We start from the raw sequence: 18184 nt of genomic DNA, 5'->3' as shown, positions 1-18184 counted from the left end.
AGATGCTCAGAGCCAGAAAGATGTCTCGTCTCTACTCCTGTACTTTAACCTTCAGTCTGTATAACCTGTGGATAACTTCAAGCATCAAACCCACTCGGTAATTGAGAAGAGGTTAGGAAACTCTCCACTGTCAGTCCACCAGACTGCAGTGACAAGCCCTAATGTCAGTGTTTTGGAGTAAAAAAAAAAAAGAAAAAAATAAAATCAAGTGACTTTCACTATTAACATTTTCCAATTAAGGCTGAATAATCGCTGTATAGCAAATTGGCTGCTAATTGCACCATGCTAGGCAGGAAAAAGCTAAGGCTTTCCTGGTAACGTGTGCCACGAGCACCAGTATTAGAAGGGAAAAGAAATAACGGAAGCAACACCAAGAACACTCTTAATCAAAGGCAAAATCAAACTTTTTCCTAGGTTTCCTCTGCAGAAACCTAGAGCTGAAAAGTGAAGCCTTTAAAACACGAAGCTCTGCGTTTGCTGCCCTTTACAGGTGTCAGATGGCATAAATGTCATCACCAAACTTACTTTTTGATTTTCCAGTTTAATCAAGCCTCTTTCTGGCTCCTGCCAGCTCTTCTGAGGGCTCAGACACCCAAAGCCCAGGCCCCCCCTTTGCCCTCACAAAACCCAGGCGGCAGAAAAGCCCCTCGTAAACTGGATCCTCCTCATCAACCCAGCCCGTGGGTGGCACAGCCGAGGCTGAATGGAGGGATGAGATCAACTGTGACAAATGAAGGGCCTGGAGACTTGAAAGGAGCTGCTGCCCCACCTGGGGAAGGCCGGGTCTCTGCGCTCCAGCTGTCCCCCAACAATCAGCAGGTTGTGGCCGAGCCGCGGCTCGGATTGAACACAGAGGCTCCTTTCACTCCTCCAACCGCAGACACTGTGAAGCAGCTTTGAAGTGTTGGATTCCATAGGTAAGGAATACACAACATCCCTGGACCCCTTGCTCTGTGATCTGGACTGGAAAGAATCCAAGCCTGCCAAGAGTTGTGCCTGATGAGACACCTGCCCTGTTCTTAATTGGAACAGAAACTTCATCAAGCCGGAGAAGAAATAAAAGCATCGCGTGCATTTCTTGCACACACTTCATCCAGATCCTGCAGAACAAAGCACTGCACATTTAACAAGAAATGTAATTATTGCAAGCACCTATTTGAACTTCCAAAGTGCAGATGTACAAAGAAAAAAATCCTGAAATCAGGAACTGCTCCCATGGTGGTTATACATCAATTCTTTACTTTCTCAACGTTGTGTTTAAAACACTGCTAAACTTCACGTAAACTTAGAATTTATATTATTATATAAATTTAGGTTATTTAAATTGAGATAAAAATATTTAGAAAAAATAAAAGTGTACTGATTTGGGAATCAGTACACTTTTTACTCTTTTCCCTCGTTTAAGTCTTCCTTACAGAGCCCTTAAATACGGAATGCGCCGGGCTTATGAGATTCTTAAGCCACATTATTTGTATCAGAGTAGTTCATAAAGTGCCACATTCTGCTCTTGCAGCATTATGCCCTTCCTCTATGCTTACTTGAGAATGAGTCTCTTGATTTATACTCCTCTCTCCAAACATGACTCAATTTTTCAAAGTCCATAAACTCCTGCAGGATTTTGTGTGAATCCGGCTCATGCACTTATTTCCTTGCAATTACTGCAAACATTTCAGATTAAAGCAACTTTAAACTATAAACATACAAAATAAAAACCTTGGGAAGATTAAACTCTCTTTTAAATACAAAAGAGATTTCAGGATGGCCTCCCTGACAAAGAACTTCCCTATCCAGGGGTACAATCATCAATATTAAACCTGACATTAAGGGTTCCACCTTCCTTACTTGAGAGGTCCTGACTTTTGGACAGTGTCTCCCAGCCATGAGCTTAAAAGAGCTGATGAAGACAACATTTTTCTCCTCACTGCCCTGTCAAGGTAAAGTTTATGCTCCAAAAATAAAAGTAAATTGCTCTGCTTTGAGGTTTTTTTCCCCTCCTTTCTCCTTAGTGGGGATAACAGAGGTGTGACAACCAGGCCCAGCTACAGGCAGAAAAAGCACTTATTTACTGAACATTGTTTGACAGTCAAGTCAGATTAATCAACATCACAAAAAGAAATCATCTTTTTTTTCCCCTATCACAAGGAACATGCCATTTGCATCCCTACTTCAGTGCAAATCCTAAGCAAAGCTAAGTGCAAAATATGTATTTAAGCATCCATAAGTAAACATTGGGAAACACCAAAGCTTTATAGTTCCACTCAAAAAGCTAAGTTAGTCACAGAACTAATTTACTGACAGACATTTGGCACTTCGGGCTGTGAACAACATGAAGATGAGCATCAGGTTGCCAATGTCAAATTATCTGAGGATGCAAACTCACGTTTCTTGCATTTGGGAACCAAGTACAGGACTGACTTGCTGAATGCAACAATTCCGTGTATTTTAATCAGGGGAAGAGGGAGAGCAGAAAGAAGAGGCTCTTCAACAAGAAACGCAGATGGAGAATTGTCAAAAGCCACAGAATGTGGCTCAGGATGTCAACAGCAGCACTGGATAAATACAGAAGCAGCTAAAACTCAGCAAAGCTGGGCAGAAATGCCCACAGACCCAAGGTCCTCCTTAAACCAACACCACAACAGTTTAAACCTCAGAGCTTCCTCAGTGCCCTCTCCTCATCCACCATGGACACAGAAACGGGGAACTGTTTTCAGATCTTCCATTCCTTTACCTCCCTCCTCTGCTGGACACAAGGTCCAGGAGGATCAGCGGCTCATCCCCAGCTTGGTGTGTTCTCTGAGCTGCAGCCACAGCCTGGATGCTCAGGAGGAAGGCACAGAAATCATTCAGAGAATAATTCCGGTTGGGAAAGACCTCTGAGATCACTGGGTCCAACCCTTAACCCACCACTGCCAAGGCCACCACTGACCACGTCCCCAGGCGCCACATCCACAGGTTTTGGAACACCTCCAGGGATGGGGACTCCACCACCTCCCAGGCAGCCCCTTCCAACGCCTGACCACCCTTTCACTGGAGAAATTCTCCCCAGTATCCAATCTAAACCTCCTCTGGCACAACTTGAGGCCATTTCCACTTGTCCTGAAACCCTTTTCACAGCACTTATCACCATTCCTCTGCCCTGCTTGCCTGATGTCATTTTGGGGAACCACAGGTTGCCAAACTGGTTCTTCCCTGCCTAAATTTAAAATAAATCTGAAACCTAAAATCCTGCGGGATCAGCAAATCTGAGAAAATAACAGTTTCTTATTCCTTGGACACTGCTTCATGCAATTTTTAAATATTTCTAGTTGACTGGGCTATTTCAGGTCAGAGCTTGCCAAGGATGTCAACTAAATTTTAATCCTGAGAGCTCCTCTGTACACAACCTGATGCTGAAAGGGGATGGTTTTCCAGAAATTGCTAAAAAGTGGTGCTCTATAACCCGAGTTTCCTCAAGGTATGTTGACAAAGCAAAGGCAATAATAAGTTGTTGTTAGCAGAGTTTCCCCAGCTGAACTGACAAAGTTTCCCTCTGGAACTATTTGCCAGAAGCAATTTGTCTGTTGATCACAAAAGGGCATGCAAAGTGGATGAATGCTCCCTTTCCCTTCCTATTTTAATGGCAATGTAAACTACATGCACATACACTGTCTTATGTGAATTTTACTGTATTAAATATTAGGAACTGCAGGAAACCCTAGAGCAGCTGGGAAAAAGAAAAGGTGAAAATGACTTTATATTTGCTTTTCAGTCATGATTTCCTGACTCAAAAAGGAGGAAAAAGCTTTTCTGACCTAAACCATCTGTATACACTGAACACAAATAATTCTGAAATTCGATAATCTATTTGAAATTACATAATTGATCCTAGTCAACAATTTGCCCATCAAACTACAACAACTCTAAATGGTTCACTCTTCTGATGTCAGATTCAAGCTGAACTGTTTTCCAAAACACAGCAGAAGGTTCCATCATTTAATCATTCCAAGGGCTCAGGATCAGACAAGTAAGGCAAGTTGCAAGGTCTGCATTAATATCAACACTCCAATGACCTCTCACACCCCACGGCACAGTGAGAACTCAATTTTACATCAATAAACCCGAGCACCAAACTGTTAGAAACTCAAAAGACACCAGGTATTACAACTTCCATAAATTACAGTTGAGCTCAAATGGCCCGTACAAGCAATTGTACAGTGATAAAGCCTAAGTGGATGATATTTAAACAGATATTTGATTTATTGCAGAATTTTACATCATGCTAGAATTCAAATGACAATTTACAAGTCTGGAGGAGAGAAATCCCTGTCCCATGCAAAGTGCTGTTTGCAGAGCTCTGCCAGAACAGCTCAATATTGGGTCTTTAAGGAAGGAATCCTTCCCTCTCGTACTCTCAGGACACAGCCTTGGAAGCCAATCTATAAAACCTGACATTTAGAAGGAGAATGAACAAGCTGCTGCTTCATTCCCAGGTAGGAAATAACATCCTCGGTCTTCTGTGAGCGAAGTCTCACGAAACTCATTTTTGTGGTTTCTGTCACCAAAAAAAGCTCTGATGGCAAGTTTGAGGGTCTGTCTCACAAGCTCTTTAGAGATGCACAAACTGTGAAGTGCAGAACAGACAACAGTGGCTGTCCACAATTCTACTGCAGTGTGCCAGGGGAGGCTCAGGTTGGACATCAGGAGGAATTTATTCCTGGAAAGGGTGGTCAGGCCTTGGCAGGGGCTGCCCAGGGAGGTGGTGGAGTCCCTATCCCTGGAGGTGTCCAAAGAATGACTGGAAGTGGCACTCAGTGCTCTGGGCTGGGTGACAAGGCAGGGATCGGGCACGGGGGGACTCCACGGGCTGGGAAGGCTTTTCCAACCTTAACAATTCTGTGATTTTATGGAAATAAGCGCTGAATTTGCAGAGGAGGAATCGTGGGATGCACATTGTTGACAGAAACTTCAACGCCCGAACAGGTCACAAATGAGACCAGGCAACCCTCCTGTTCCCCAGCAATGAGTAACTACAGATAATTCTCTGTGGACTAAAAAAAATCCATCAAGGAAAAGCTTTATCAAAGACAAAACATGGCAGGCCTCCAGCAGGATCCAGGAAAACCTCTCAGCCAATAGCTGGAGCAGCAGTAATTGTTCTAAATCTATCAATAAAGCTGAGCTGCTCCTTCATTGACTGCAAACACCAATTTCTTTCATGGAGGATTATAAGTTGATGCTCATGGTCTCTCTAACACCATTAGGGTGATAAACAGTTGAAACTACATCAGGATCTGACACGTAGATCAATTCTGGGTCCATAAAGAATCTACACAAGAGGTTCCTGGACAGGGATTTACTGCCCCCAGTTTTTATTCTCTCCCGCTGCTAAAATTACTTCTGTCAAGTACTTACAAGAGTACAGGGGGAAGAAAAAAGCAAAAAGAATTAATTTTTCATGTGCTGCTGGAACAGCCTTTGGAAATTTCGGGAGTTTCTGAGGCAAATATGTTGCTGCATTGCAAATGATGCTGAACAGCAGGTGGGATTCAGCTAAATACTGATCCAGCCTCACGAGCCACTCACCAGCCAGAGACAGCAATTTAAGCACCAAACTAAGCTGTCAGGATTTTCTCCAAGGGCAGTCACAGGCTTCATGTTACCAGTGCCAAATTATATTAGACATTTAATTTTAAACCTCAGGTACTTAAATGTAAAACCTTACCACAGTAATAGTCATAAAGCAGTGGGGCATTCCATTTCAGAGAATGGATTTTTCTATTTTTCCCCTTTAATTTAACCAGCACCTCCTGTTTTGTGGCTCTGCCCACTACAAAGTAATTTATCTAATTAGGAGATGTTCACAGCTGCTTGAAAGACAGAAGCCCCAGGAAACCAAAGGTCTGGTTTGGAAGACTTTGAAAAGTTCTCCGGAGCCACACAAAGTATTAATTTAATGTGAAAAAAAGGTGCAGAGAAAAATTGAATCCCAATATGTTATTTTGTCTACAATAAAACCATGTGACAATAAGCAGGATATCCTCCAGTACATTGGCATTTGAATTCCAAAAGATGCTTAGCTTCTCACTGTACCTGCTGCTTTCACAGTATTAGCTTTTTATGACTAAAATTCAAAAATCTTTTAATGGAGAAAAAAACCCCTGAAATTAAAAAGGGTTTTTCATGCGTCAACTTGCCAACATAAAGGACATTTCTGAGCTTATCCAAAGATGATACACTGAGAGCAATCAATTATTCTTGAGGTTTTGCAGCAGCTTTATCATAATACTTCTGATTCTGCTGACCCTTAGTTGCCTAAAACTCACTGTTAGTCCAACTTTCCCTCTTATTTATAAAGCAATATTTTTTAAATTTTTTTTCTTTTTTTTAATATTGGAACGTCTGCAAGAAATTATTCCAGCCAGGTTATTCACAAGTACCCTCCAGTCACCTGCAATTTTAAAATAAATATTTCCTAGGTAATTCTAGCTGTTGTCTCTCCTGAGCCACGAGTGTCAAGTGAGAAGAAGGCACTGCACATCCGTGGGAGCGCAGAGCTGGGCAGGAGAAAAGGTTCCCTTCACCAGGGATTGGGAACCAGCTCCAGCTCAGCAGCAGGAGCAAAAGACAAGTCCAGCAAACACAGCATTACCAAAAGAAGGGGCTGGGAAAAGGCAGGAATTTAGGTACTGTTTCTACTTTCTGACATTCTGTTTCCACGGTGCTTGTGGGAATTCAGTGAATTCTGCATTTTGAAGGCTTTTCTCTGGTGCAGCCTCGGCTGCTCCCTCTGGCACGGGGACAGCACTGTTCCCCTGCCTGCACAGCACTGCTCACTGCACTGGGTCCTCTGCCTGCTCTCCTGCCAGAGCCAGCACCCAACACTGCCCAGCCTGCCTTTGAAACCTACAGGAGAAAAGAAGGGTGCAAAAAAAAATAAAAATAGGCGCAAACTTTGGCCTAACCTTTCAGAAGGGAGGCAGAATTGGGCTGGATTAAAAGGACAAAGCAGCTCAGGAAAGAAAATACAAAGTCTTAACTGGGAAAGCAGTTCAGCACCCAAGCAGGGCAGTGCTGCCTGCCCTGCTCCAGAGAAGCAGGAGAGCTGGGTGGACACATTTAATTGATTTTACAGCATCTCTGCCTTTCAGTGAGGCTCCAATCAAGCCTGCTTGCTTTAGAAAATTCTTAGCCAAAACCTGGACTATTTTAATGCAGGTGTCACTCTCGTGAAGGTGCTGCCCACATGTTTACAGCTCCAGAAATGCACGTGCTTCAGTAACTAGGACCTGGATAGCTAATGCCACTCAGAAACAAGGTAATGGTGACTTTAACCCCTCTGCTCTCATAAGGTGGCACTGAAAAGCTGTTCAGAGCTACTTAAAAACCCAGAGACACAATCAGGGGTATACCCAGATTCAAACCTTACAAAGACACACATTACACACTGGCACAGGCTGCCCAGAGAAGCTGTGGCTGCCCCATCCCTGGAAGTGTCCAAGGCCAGGCTGGATAAGGCCCTGAGCACCCTGGGACAGTGGGAGGTGTCCCTGCCCATGGCAGTGGGGTTGGGACTAGATGGACATGAAGGTCCATTCCAACCCCCTAATATTCTATGATTCTAGAATATATCTATACCTACAGGTATGTATGTATGGGACATGGGCAATAGTTCTCATATCCCCCTAACTCTCCTCATTTTAGAGACAGCCATCAGAACCAGCTTTCCTTCCCTTCCTCCTGTCTTGTTCACATTTCTCCCTGCTATCCATATTCTCACTTTCTTCTCAGGTTTTTTTTCCACACACTCTTCTCCTTTTCCCCATTTCCTGAACTTTCCAAGGTTTCCTCACGTGCCCTTTAAACCCCACACTCCCAGACACGTGTGCCCTGCTGGTATGAACCATCTCTGCTGCACACCTGAGCCCCAGCCCACCCACCTGGCTGCTCCAAGGATCCTCTAATTTGCATCAGGTCACCCACAGGTGACCAGCATTACAGCCCTGCCCTTCCTAGACACTCCTTCCAGGCCAGAGACACCAAGTATCACATCTACCCTTCAAAAAACAAACACCCCTGTCTCACTGCTGCAGTGTAGTAATTCCAAAGCACCATCTGGAATAGTGTTTGCTCCTTTTAATACTTTCAAATGCTCCACTGAGGAAACACTACAGTTATGCCAGAAGAATGCAGGGATTAGAGTGAGAGCACAGCAGAGAAAGGACACGTGGATGAGAATATCTGGAGGATCATTTACTGCTAATACCTACTTAATACTAACACCTACTGCTAATGCCCACCACAGGGTAAGGAAATCAGAATATCAAGCCAACAACATACAATATGTGGCTGCCCCATCCCTGGAAGTGCCCAAGGCCAGCTTGGACAGGGCTGGGAGCAACCTGGGCTAGTGGAAGGTGTCCCTACCCATGGCAGGGGGTGGAATGAGATGATCTTCAAGTTCCCTTCCCACCCAAACCCTTCTAATGATTCTTTTTTCAACAGGAAGAGCTAATGTAATTATAATAATGCTTAATTTTAATTTCAGGTGCATTATCACAGAATCCCAGAATGGTTTGGGTGGGAGGGACCTTAAAGCTCATCCAGTCCCACCCCCTGCCATGGGCAGGGACACTTTCCACTAGCCTCCAGGTGCTCCAGCCCACCAACCTGGCTTCGGCACACTTCAGGGATTCCAGGGGCAGCCACAGCTTCTCTGGGCAACCTGTGCCAGGGCCTCCCCACCCTCACAGGACAGAACTTCTTCCCCATATCCCAACTAACCCCGCTCTCCGCCTGTTTAAAGCCTTTCCCCCTTGTCCTGTCAGTCCCTGGCCTTGAAAAAAAAGCACTGCATCGATCCATTGTCTTTTATCTCCTTTCTCTTTCCCCCTCACATGCTCCAGGTCTGACCCCCAGCAGCGCAGCGGCACCAACACTGGGCTGCATCAGTGCATTCTTTCCTTTGGAAAAAAAAGCAAAGCACCAAACTCCCCCTTCACCCCAAAGCACGTATTCCCCCCCAGCTCCAGGTTTCTTACCACTGCTAATGCCAGAGTTTGCAATGACTGTTGCCTCGCTCCACTGATCTGCACTGGAGACCGAGTAGGAGCGCTGGTGCAACCCGTCCGGGCGGCTGTTGAAGGACACCAGACTGATCCCACTGGCCATCTGAGACACAGATGTGCTAGTAGTCACGTTCCCTAGGCACAAATGGAAAACAAATCGTGTCAATAGAGAACACAGCACGGATTTGCACGAGGATGGACGGCTGTATCTTAACAGAGCACACGCAGAGGTTACGCCACAAAACCCTCCCTGAAGGCCTCGGCACAACGGCCCTGCCAGCAGGGCTTTGGGCCACCACCCACTTCAGCAACCTAGCTCAGAACCTCTGACTAAAGAGCCTGAATTTTCACCATTTCAGCTCGTTCTGTTCATTGAAAACACGATCTTTCACCACCCTGCCACCAGTCACTTTCTGTAGAGGTTCTCTGCTTGTTACGAAAGAAACTGTGCACAAAAAATGAATTTAATCCTGAAAACCACTCTTCATACAAGCAACTGAGATGGGACAACCAAGCCAACTCAAAGAGTTTAAAAGAATCTACCTCTAAATAATATCTCACACAGTCTTTCCCCAAAGTGAAACCAAGGGGTGAAAATGACTCCTAGAATTGTGAGACCAAGCAAAAACTTATTTGGGCTTTTAATCTTAAACCAGTACCAGGACAAAAAGCACACACTGGACTGACTGCAGGTGTCATTCCTGTGTCCTGCCCCACAGAACACACCCATCACAACTCCACCTAAAGGCCTGTGACACAAAAGGGGAGACACAAAGAACAGCCTTTACCCAATAAACACTGGAAATAATTCTGTGTTTTCACCATCACTGAGAAAGAGGACCTTAAAATGCTGGGAGGTGTGTGTGAGGGGGAGCAACAGGGACAGGTTTCTCACCACAAAACGGGAGAAGAGTGACTAAATTTTAGAGCAGAAACAATTAAAACCTTTCCAGAAACTCAGGTTCCTGATGGTCTTGCTCACAACCTGCTATGGGCCAAAGTCTGCTCTCCACAGTTTTGGCTTCTGAGCACATTTTACTCCATTCCCAGCACAGGTCTTGCATATTACAGGGCTACAAAGAATTCACAGTGCTAGTTTCCTTCCTCGTGGCAGGCTCTCAAAAGGTGCCCCACAGGTCTTCTGTGGATTGAAAAACACTCTTAAAAAACACATGCAGAAGGAAAGGAACAGACACAATTTTATAACATACCCTCACACTTTGCATTTCCATTGCACCTTCTACTGATGAGTTCAGAAAAATTAATGAATTAATTTTCAATGCTCCTGTGAGGTTGTTAATTATCTGCTATCATTTCCCCCATTTTTCAGAGGTTAAATGACCCAGGGCCACAAAGGAAGATTGTGGCAGACTTGAAAATAAAACCCAGATCTCCTGACTCCCAGTTCTATCATTATGTCTTTTCCCAGAGCAGCCTTTGGGAAGACAGCAGAGCTTAGTGAACTACTTTGTGTTTATTAGAGTTGGCATAATTGTCCCTTTCTCTCCTCCCCTTTCCCAAGACTAAATCTCATCCTTAGTCCTTAACACAGATCCATCACGGTATCTGTGTCTTCAGTGTACTTACTCAGCCTCGAGAACTTCTGTGTGGCATCTCTGATATGAAATACAGACAGAAAAACCAATTTGTTTAACTATGCAAAGTCTGAAGTGGATTTTGGAATCATGCTGGGACCTCCCAAGGCATGAGAGTCCACAGCAGAGGATCGAATTGTAGCTCAGCACCTTAAAATCACAATAGAAAATGGAAACAGGAGCTGACAGTACATATATTTTGAGGTCTCCTAAAAGAACTATCTCCTTCCAAAACCTCCGTGATGCTGCTGATGCTCACTTCAAAATGCCCTTCTCCTCTGTTTTTTTAAAATCCAGGAAAAGTATAAACATCATTAAATTATTTTGATGATCCACCAAATGAAAGGGAGTGGCTGATGGGCATGACAGAGCTTGAGACCAAATGCACTCTAGAAACTCGAGATTTAGGCCAACACAGACACAACATAAGCAGTGATATTTCTACACTGACATCTTTCACCCAGTCCACAAGCTTTGGAACACAAGCCTCCACTTTCTAAACATGAGGCAAAAGCAAAACCTTAAAACGAGAGTATCTTGACTTCTACACCACCACGTCAGCACCAAAAGCTTTACTTCCACCTCAATCCCATCTGATGAAACTCCAACCTCACCTTATGATATGAACCTGTTGAGAAGTCACTTATTCTGCAAAACCAAGAAGGTTTTTCCTTTCACTTAACCTTTCTGAAGGGTGAGGGCTGCAAGCACAAAATAGGTGCCAAGCGCCATCACGTAACACTTTACTGAGCAGAGATGCCACTAACTCAGATCTGTCCTTTCCTACTGCCATAGTCTGGTAGCCCTGCAACCCTTCCAATTTATTCAGGATTAATTTCCACTTTGTCCAGGTGCTGGGGGTGTGTATATTTTCATGATATATCAGACCCTCAAGCCAGAATCCATGGGTAGATATCAGAAGGGCCAGATAACAGAAAACAGTGTGTCCTTTCCTCTCCCTCTCCTCAGCGTGTTCAGCTCTAGCCCATTATTTACAACCTTATTTAAACGTCATTATTTCCCTATCCGTTGCTAATTTTTCCACAAAGTGCAGCAGGCCCAGGACATGTATCCCACCACCCCACCAGGCACCAGCACTTTACCCCAGAGCAAGGATCACTGAAAGGCAGCCCCTGCTCCTGCACACGGTGCATTCCACACACAGCTCCTACAGAACAGTCCCACAGCTCTTCCCACCTACAACAGGCAAACCCCAACCCAGACCTGGCAAATGCTCTTTCATTTTCCTCACAGATAAAGCCTCACCAGCAGAGTTGTTCAAAAGAGGAGGCCAGCAGCACCCAGTGAAAATTCTGAGGGTGTCCCTGCCCAGGGACTAGAGGAGATTTAAAGGTCCCTCCAACCCAAACCACTCTGGGATTCGATGATTCTGTGAAAAGGGAAGCCTGTATATTGGGTTAGGCACATGAAGCCTTTACATTGAGCTCCTGCAAGATGCATCCTGCATCTCTTGCCCCCCCCTGTACATCTGTACGCACATAAGCACACCTCTCTCCCACAGACAGACAGACACCCATCTTCACATTAACCCCAAACTCCTGGACAGTTACCTGGCCCATTCTGGAGCTGTGAAAGAGTTGTCTCTTCAGATACATCCTAAATGCATCAGCTGGTTGCTTAAGTTGATTAGCAGGGGGCAGTTAAATTACTATGCTAATCCATGTATTCTCAGCACTGTTTCCTTGATATGGATATGTGTATATGCTTACTGGGAAGCCTTGATTAGTTCAAGCTTCAATGTGTCAAAGGCTCCAGATTCTTTCCAAAGAATAAATTTAGCTGTACTCACATCCCTAAAGTGTGGGAGCTGATTTGAAAAGGTACTTACCTCTACCATATGCTATTTTTCTTTAAACAATTTGCATTTCAAAGGGAATATGGCATTTATATTTGAATGAATATCAGTATGTTGCCAGAACTTGTCTCAAATGAGCAAAAAAAAAGATGCTGGTCTCCTATTGAACAAAAATGTTTTCATCTACCAAAGGAGCATCAAAGGAAGAATTCCTCTTTCTAGCTCTAGACAGCTTTATTAAAACTATCTTTTCTGATGTTATAAAACACCCCGTTACGATCGCGCTTACAAAACGTTCAGACAATTAAGTTCCACAAAACCCTTCCAAATTAAGATTCGAGGTAATTTCCAGGTTTGGCCAATGCTCAGCAGAAGTGCCTCTAAGAAGAGTGAGCGTGCTCACACAAAATCCAATTTATATCCCCATTTATTCAGCATAAATCACTGCAAAGAGCAAGTGAAGGCGAGACTGGGCACGAGAGGAATTAAGCCATGTACGTAGGTAATGAGAGGCTGAGAGAAACACACACCCTGGGGGCAGAACATGTCTCCATTTCCCAAAAAGAAGGGAGCCACTTCGGCTCTTCCTACTCAGTTGTTGCGGATTTGCAAAACAACAAACCATAAATGCAAGGTCAGGTTACAGTCCTTAGAAATGCTATGAAAATAACAAAGATTTATACAAACACAGGGTACCAGATGTTAAGGGTGGATCTGGTCAGTAAAAGACAAAAGATAAAGGCTCTATAACAAAAATTAATTAAATTAATAAAATAAGCAGTTGAGGTTGATATAAATGTTCTCTTACATAAACGCTGTAACTTGTCCCACAAACCAGAAACCACTCCGAGTTTTTGTCACGCTGCTCCTGCAATGGAGCAGTTCTGTGGGCAGCATGGCAGCAATCCCTCTTTTGCCATTTTTTAACTCAGTAGTACAGTGAATCACCGCTGGGCAGCACAGGTTACCTCAACAGACACATCACTTCAAGCCTTCACCAACTCCAGCAGCCAGTAATCACACCTGCACAGCCAACACAGCTCTCACTGCACCCAGAAGTCAGATACAAGGGACTTCGACACACAAGTGATCTTCATTTCCCACTGCAGACACAGCTGTGATTCCTCCCAAACAAATCAGCTACAAGAACTTACATTCCTGAGTGCAACTAATATACTCTTGGATTTATGAGACCAGCAGACACTGCAAGAGTCATGAAGCAGAACTGCATTTTTCCATGAAGCAGCGGCGTGCGAGACCCGCAGAGAGGTTGCACAGAAGGACTGAATCAGACAAACTGCAGCCCACTGCTATGCTTTCTCCATGGTCATGTTTTATTTGTGCCAAGCTCTTCATGTTCACAACGAGTTTCTCTCCCGAAAAGAAAAAAAAGGGAAGAAAAAGGGAAATAAACCTCTTAAGGCCAGAGGGCTGCGCTCACCAGCTGTTAGAACTAATGAAAAATACATTAGAGTTGTGGGTCAGGAAATCCTGACTCTTGATATCAGAGGGTTAATTGTTTCAAATCATGTTGGGTCAATCTGTGTTGCAGGAATTCTGCCTATTCTTGAAATGCCCTCTAATTCAGCAAAAGGCACTGTCAAGTAGGTTACATGGGCTGTTGGATGCTTATTCCCAACCCACACCCAGCACTGCTCCCTCAAGCCTTTTCAGGCATTAGGGTGTAAAGAGAAAGGGAGAGGCCCCCTTGCTGGCTGCAAACGGATGGGAAGCATTCCCTTCCCCTGCCCTCTGCATCCTGCTCAGGGCTTAATTCCCAGAGTTGTGCAGAAATCTTTCCAGTGGACAAACCCTCCCTGAGGAATGTCTGATCATCCCTGCTGTACTTTCTGCCTCTGCTTCACCTATAGATATGACCCTTGGGACCAGGAGAATTTGGGGATGGCTCTTCTGGGTTCCTTCAGTTTGCTGCCTCAGCATCCATCTTTTCCAGGGGGATCCTCCTTTCCTCACCCACTCTGGAGATTTCACGCGGCACTGAAATCTGGGAAAACAGCTACTTCCAGCTCCTTTCCTCTCCAGCTGAGGAGAGTCAGCCTGCACTGGAAGGGAGGCACTGCCCAGGTGTCAGAGCACTGTCTGGCCACGTTCTCAGAAGATCAGCTGTGGGACCAGGGCTCCAAATTCCACAGCCAGCTTCTTCAGTGGGTAAATTCCCTGAAGCATTGCCATGGATTCTGTTTCAAGCACATTGTCTCTGCCCCGGGTTGAGCAGGGATTTAAAATATCTTGAGCTTACTCGTATATGGAACAAGAAAGAGTGAGAGGGAGGGTTGGAACTAGATGATCCTTCAGGTCCCTTCCAACCCAAACCACTCAGTGATCCTAAATCTTTCCAAACCACAGTGGTTCCAGTGTTAAAACTCTCCTTCAACACGCTGGCAATCATTTTCAGTTCTGTACCAGGCAACTCGCTTGTGGGTTCTACTTATTTTTAAGATCTTTTTTTTCCCCAGAAGCATCTCTTTACTGCCCAAAATTCCTGAGGATAAGCAGCTATTCACAGAGGAAGCCCTTCCATCTCCATCCCCACAACCCAGGCTCGATTAGCAGCGCACAGACCGAGCGGGGTCAATACTAATGAACAAACAAGGCAGTGCCAAGAAATATCCTGGCAGTGAAGGACGTGGTGCTGGGAGTATAACGAGGAAAGCTATTATTCTCAGAGCATGCCAAAGCCACACAGCAAGTGTGGAGGAAAATTAAGTCATCAGAGGAGACATCTCTTCTAAAAGAAAGTTAAACGCAAGATCTTCACCACGGGCTCCTGCTCAAGATCCCCGACTATTTATTCTGCTGGGATCAAAGTGTGTTTTCCTTTCCTGGCAATGGTTTTAACAAATAAAAGTAATAAATAAGGTTTGCTTGGCTTTCTGGGCAAGTCCTGACTGAGGTTACCTGCTTGTTCAGGGACTGCAGCTTTAAGACCCAGAGGTTTTACACGGGCAAAAGCTCTACTTTGTACTGCTCTTACTTGGTTGTCATTCCTCTTGAGAACCATGAATTGAACTTTGCAAAAAATAACAGCACAGAATCAAACCCTTCGCAGGTGTGATGCTGCTGACGCTACAGCAGAGCCCGTGCAGGGGGGCCTGAGGTCAGGGATGTAAAATGCTTCCTAATCCCATCAACTGCCTGTGGAAGTTGTTAATCATGGCACCCGAGAGGGGGTGGTGGGTCTCACCTGCACTGTCAGGATTAACTGAACCAACTCTGGGAGCTTCCCACGAGCTACAACCCTCCCCAAACCCCGCGAGCTGCATCCAGAGCCCCTCCAGGATGGGGAGGGACGACTGCTGGCATTCCCATATCCTCCTGCCTCTTAAGGAAACGGAACAAAGAAACTTTATTTTCGCAAAAGAGACAATAGCTATGAATGTGAGATGACTTTTTTTTTTATAGCTATTGCCACTGTAACAGCAGCTAAGTGAATGCATGTCTGCAGTGTGAGCAGTTTTGATAAACAGCCTCTGCGGGCCACACAACGGGGATAATGTATCCTTAAGTACTGCCAATGAGCTGCCATTCTGCACAGCCAATTACTTCTGTGCGTCTGTCACTCAAAGGAAAAATGACTGAGCCCATTAGATCAAACCTTTGTCACTGTTCCTAATGCACTCTTAGGCCTCATTAATCTGAGGGAGCAGCAACACAGCCGCCGGTGCCTCATTGCCTCCCCCACAACAGGCCCACGTGAATCTTCTCATCTCTCCCCCAAGTGCACCACGTTAATCAAGCTCTCCTTATTACCCCGGTCCCTGTCACGGCGGAGAGCGCTCTCTCTCTTAAATGCTCTCATTATGGTCCATCTTTAGAGCCGGCTGAGTGGAAAAAAAAAAATAGAGGGGAAAAAAAAAAAAAGAGCCAGATAGAAAGAGAAGAGGAAAAAGCAAGTCCGATCACATTAATATTCATGACAATAATTAGTATTCTAGGTCACTGAATATTCATGCTATTAGTTTGGTTTTTTATGGGTTTGCTGGATGTCCTGATTGCTGGAGTGTGGAGGAAAACAGCATGGTTGGGACTTTAGATGTCAACGGCAGTTCAATACTCCAAACACATTTGTGATTTTTTTTTTCCCCGTTTAGTAAATCAGCTTCAACCCTCCTGATGGCTTTAATATCTTCAAATCACCGGGGGAAAGAGAGCGAACAACCCTGCGAAGGTCTGAACGTCCAACCAGTTGGTACCACCCGGAGCAGCTGTCAGGAGTCAGTGGGATTGCACCAGGTGGACAGGGCAGAGCTGGGATTTTATTCAGGATACAGTGCCATGGAGGCATGAAAATCAACGGGAGGGAAACAGGCACGGGCTGAGCAGCACCGGCTGCGGCTTGTCTGTCACCCTCCTGAGGCTCCCCGACACATTCCTGCCCTCAACCCACCTCAGCATCACCGGGGACGGGCACCCTCTGCCCACCTCTACAAAGGATCCTCAGACAGTTCCTTTTTTCCCTCCTTCCCTAAAGAGAAAACCTAAGCAAACTCTTTTCCCCCCCCCCAATATTTAACAAACGCAGTTATTTTATCAAATACTTATTTTATTAAGGCTCACACGTGCCCTGCTCCTTTCCCCCCGTTATTGAGGAACATAGGGTACTCACAGTGAAAGTTTCTTGCTCTCTAGCTCTGGAAAGAGGAAATCCTAGTCCACAGGAACGGGAGAAGATGACCTTGAGGGATCCCCCTCTAGTGGGATGAAAGGGAAATCTCGGATGCACTTTAAATTGGGCTTTTTTTCCTCGGAAACGAGCAAACTGACAACTTCTCCTTCCATTGCTGCAGCTGTGTATCACTGAACTAACAGCAAACCCAACCAAATGGAAAATTGACTCGGGTGATTAATGACAAAAGTAAATCACAAACTTGTATTTGTGGTCTGTGGCAAATCCATAAACCCCACATTTCACGTTCAATCCAATCGCCTCACGTACCTCGTCAGACTGCAAAACTAGTGACAAATCCCTGCCAACAACCAACTTGGGGGAACCACACCAGATCAAACCTGGCTTTGTCGTGTCCACACCGCCCCAGCACACAACCTCAGGGACCTCCAAGTAAAGAATTCAGAGCACATTCAAGAATTTAGGACTCAGTTTAGCATTTGTCTGCAAAGGCACCCACGATCTACAGGCTGTGGAGCAACTGCCTGTGAGCTCTTGGCTTGATAAACATTTTTACTCATCATCAGCCTGATCACAACATCTGAATCCTCACAGTGCCCCCCAATTAAAAAAAAATTATTGTATGGTCTACAAAAACCACTGATGATTTGATAGATGATCACAATTAATAACAGCCAGAAAACTCACACTGATAAGAATGTGAAGCTGCTGTTCCTGTGGCATCTGAAATGTCACCCAGAGTTAGCAGATAACAACCTTCAGCACCCTTAATGACGGCTTGGAACTCACACATTTTGGGATACTTCACATACTGTACAGTCACTACTGTAAGGAAATTTAATAGCACCAAATTATTTAAATGAAGTGTTAATCAGGAAACTATTTATCTCTACACCATAAGCTATTTTTAGACATGAACTTTCTACATCAGTGGCTCTTGCTGCAGCTCAGGCTTTGGGTTGTTTGGAGGGGAGAAGAAATAAATGACTCCTGGGAGGGATTTCAGGAACAAGTTCACCTTCAGGTCAATCAGCTCAAAGCCAACCCAACTTGGGAGCAAATGAAACCTGGACCCAACTTC

The 18184-nt window shown here is 44.9% G+C and overlaps 1 protein-coding gene across 4 annotated transcripts in view; it reads right to left on the bottom strand.

The window, feature by feature from the left end:
* The window catches only part of AGAP1 (ArfGAP with GTPase domain, ankyrin repeat and PH domain 1), a 280544-nt gene that overhangs the window by 86238 nt on the left and 176122 nt on the right, over positions 1 to 18184 (bottom strand). For 3 of the 4 annotated variants that reach the window (XM_029964414.1, XM_029964416.1, XM_029964415.1), the window contains one exon: positions 9018 to 9179. The exons of the other annotated variant lie outside the window; for it this stretch is intronic. In XM_029964414.1, coding sequence (XP_029820274.1) covers positions 9018 to 9179 — 162 coding nt within the window. The remainder of the gene's footprint in view (positions 1 to 9017; positions 9180 to 18184) is intronic. 4 annotated transcript variants of the gene reach the window in all.

The sequence above is a fragment of the Manacus vitellinus genome, unplaced genomic scaffold (genome assembly GCF_001715985.3).
Source record: "Manacus vitellinus isolate BGI_N305 unplaced genomic scaffold, ASM171598v3 scaffold_71_pilon, whole genome shotgun sequence".
Classification (NCBI taxonomy): Eukaryota; Metazoa; Chordata; class Aves; order Passeriformes; family Pipridae; genus Manacus; species Manacus vitellinus.
This window is presented reverse-complemented; position numbering and strand designations above follow the sequence as displayed.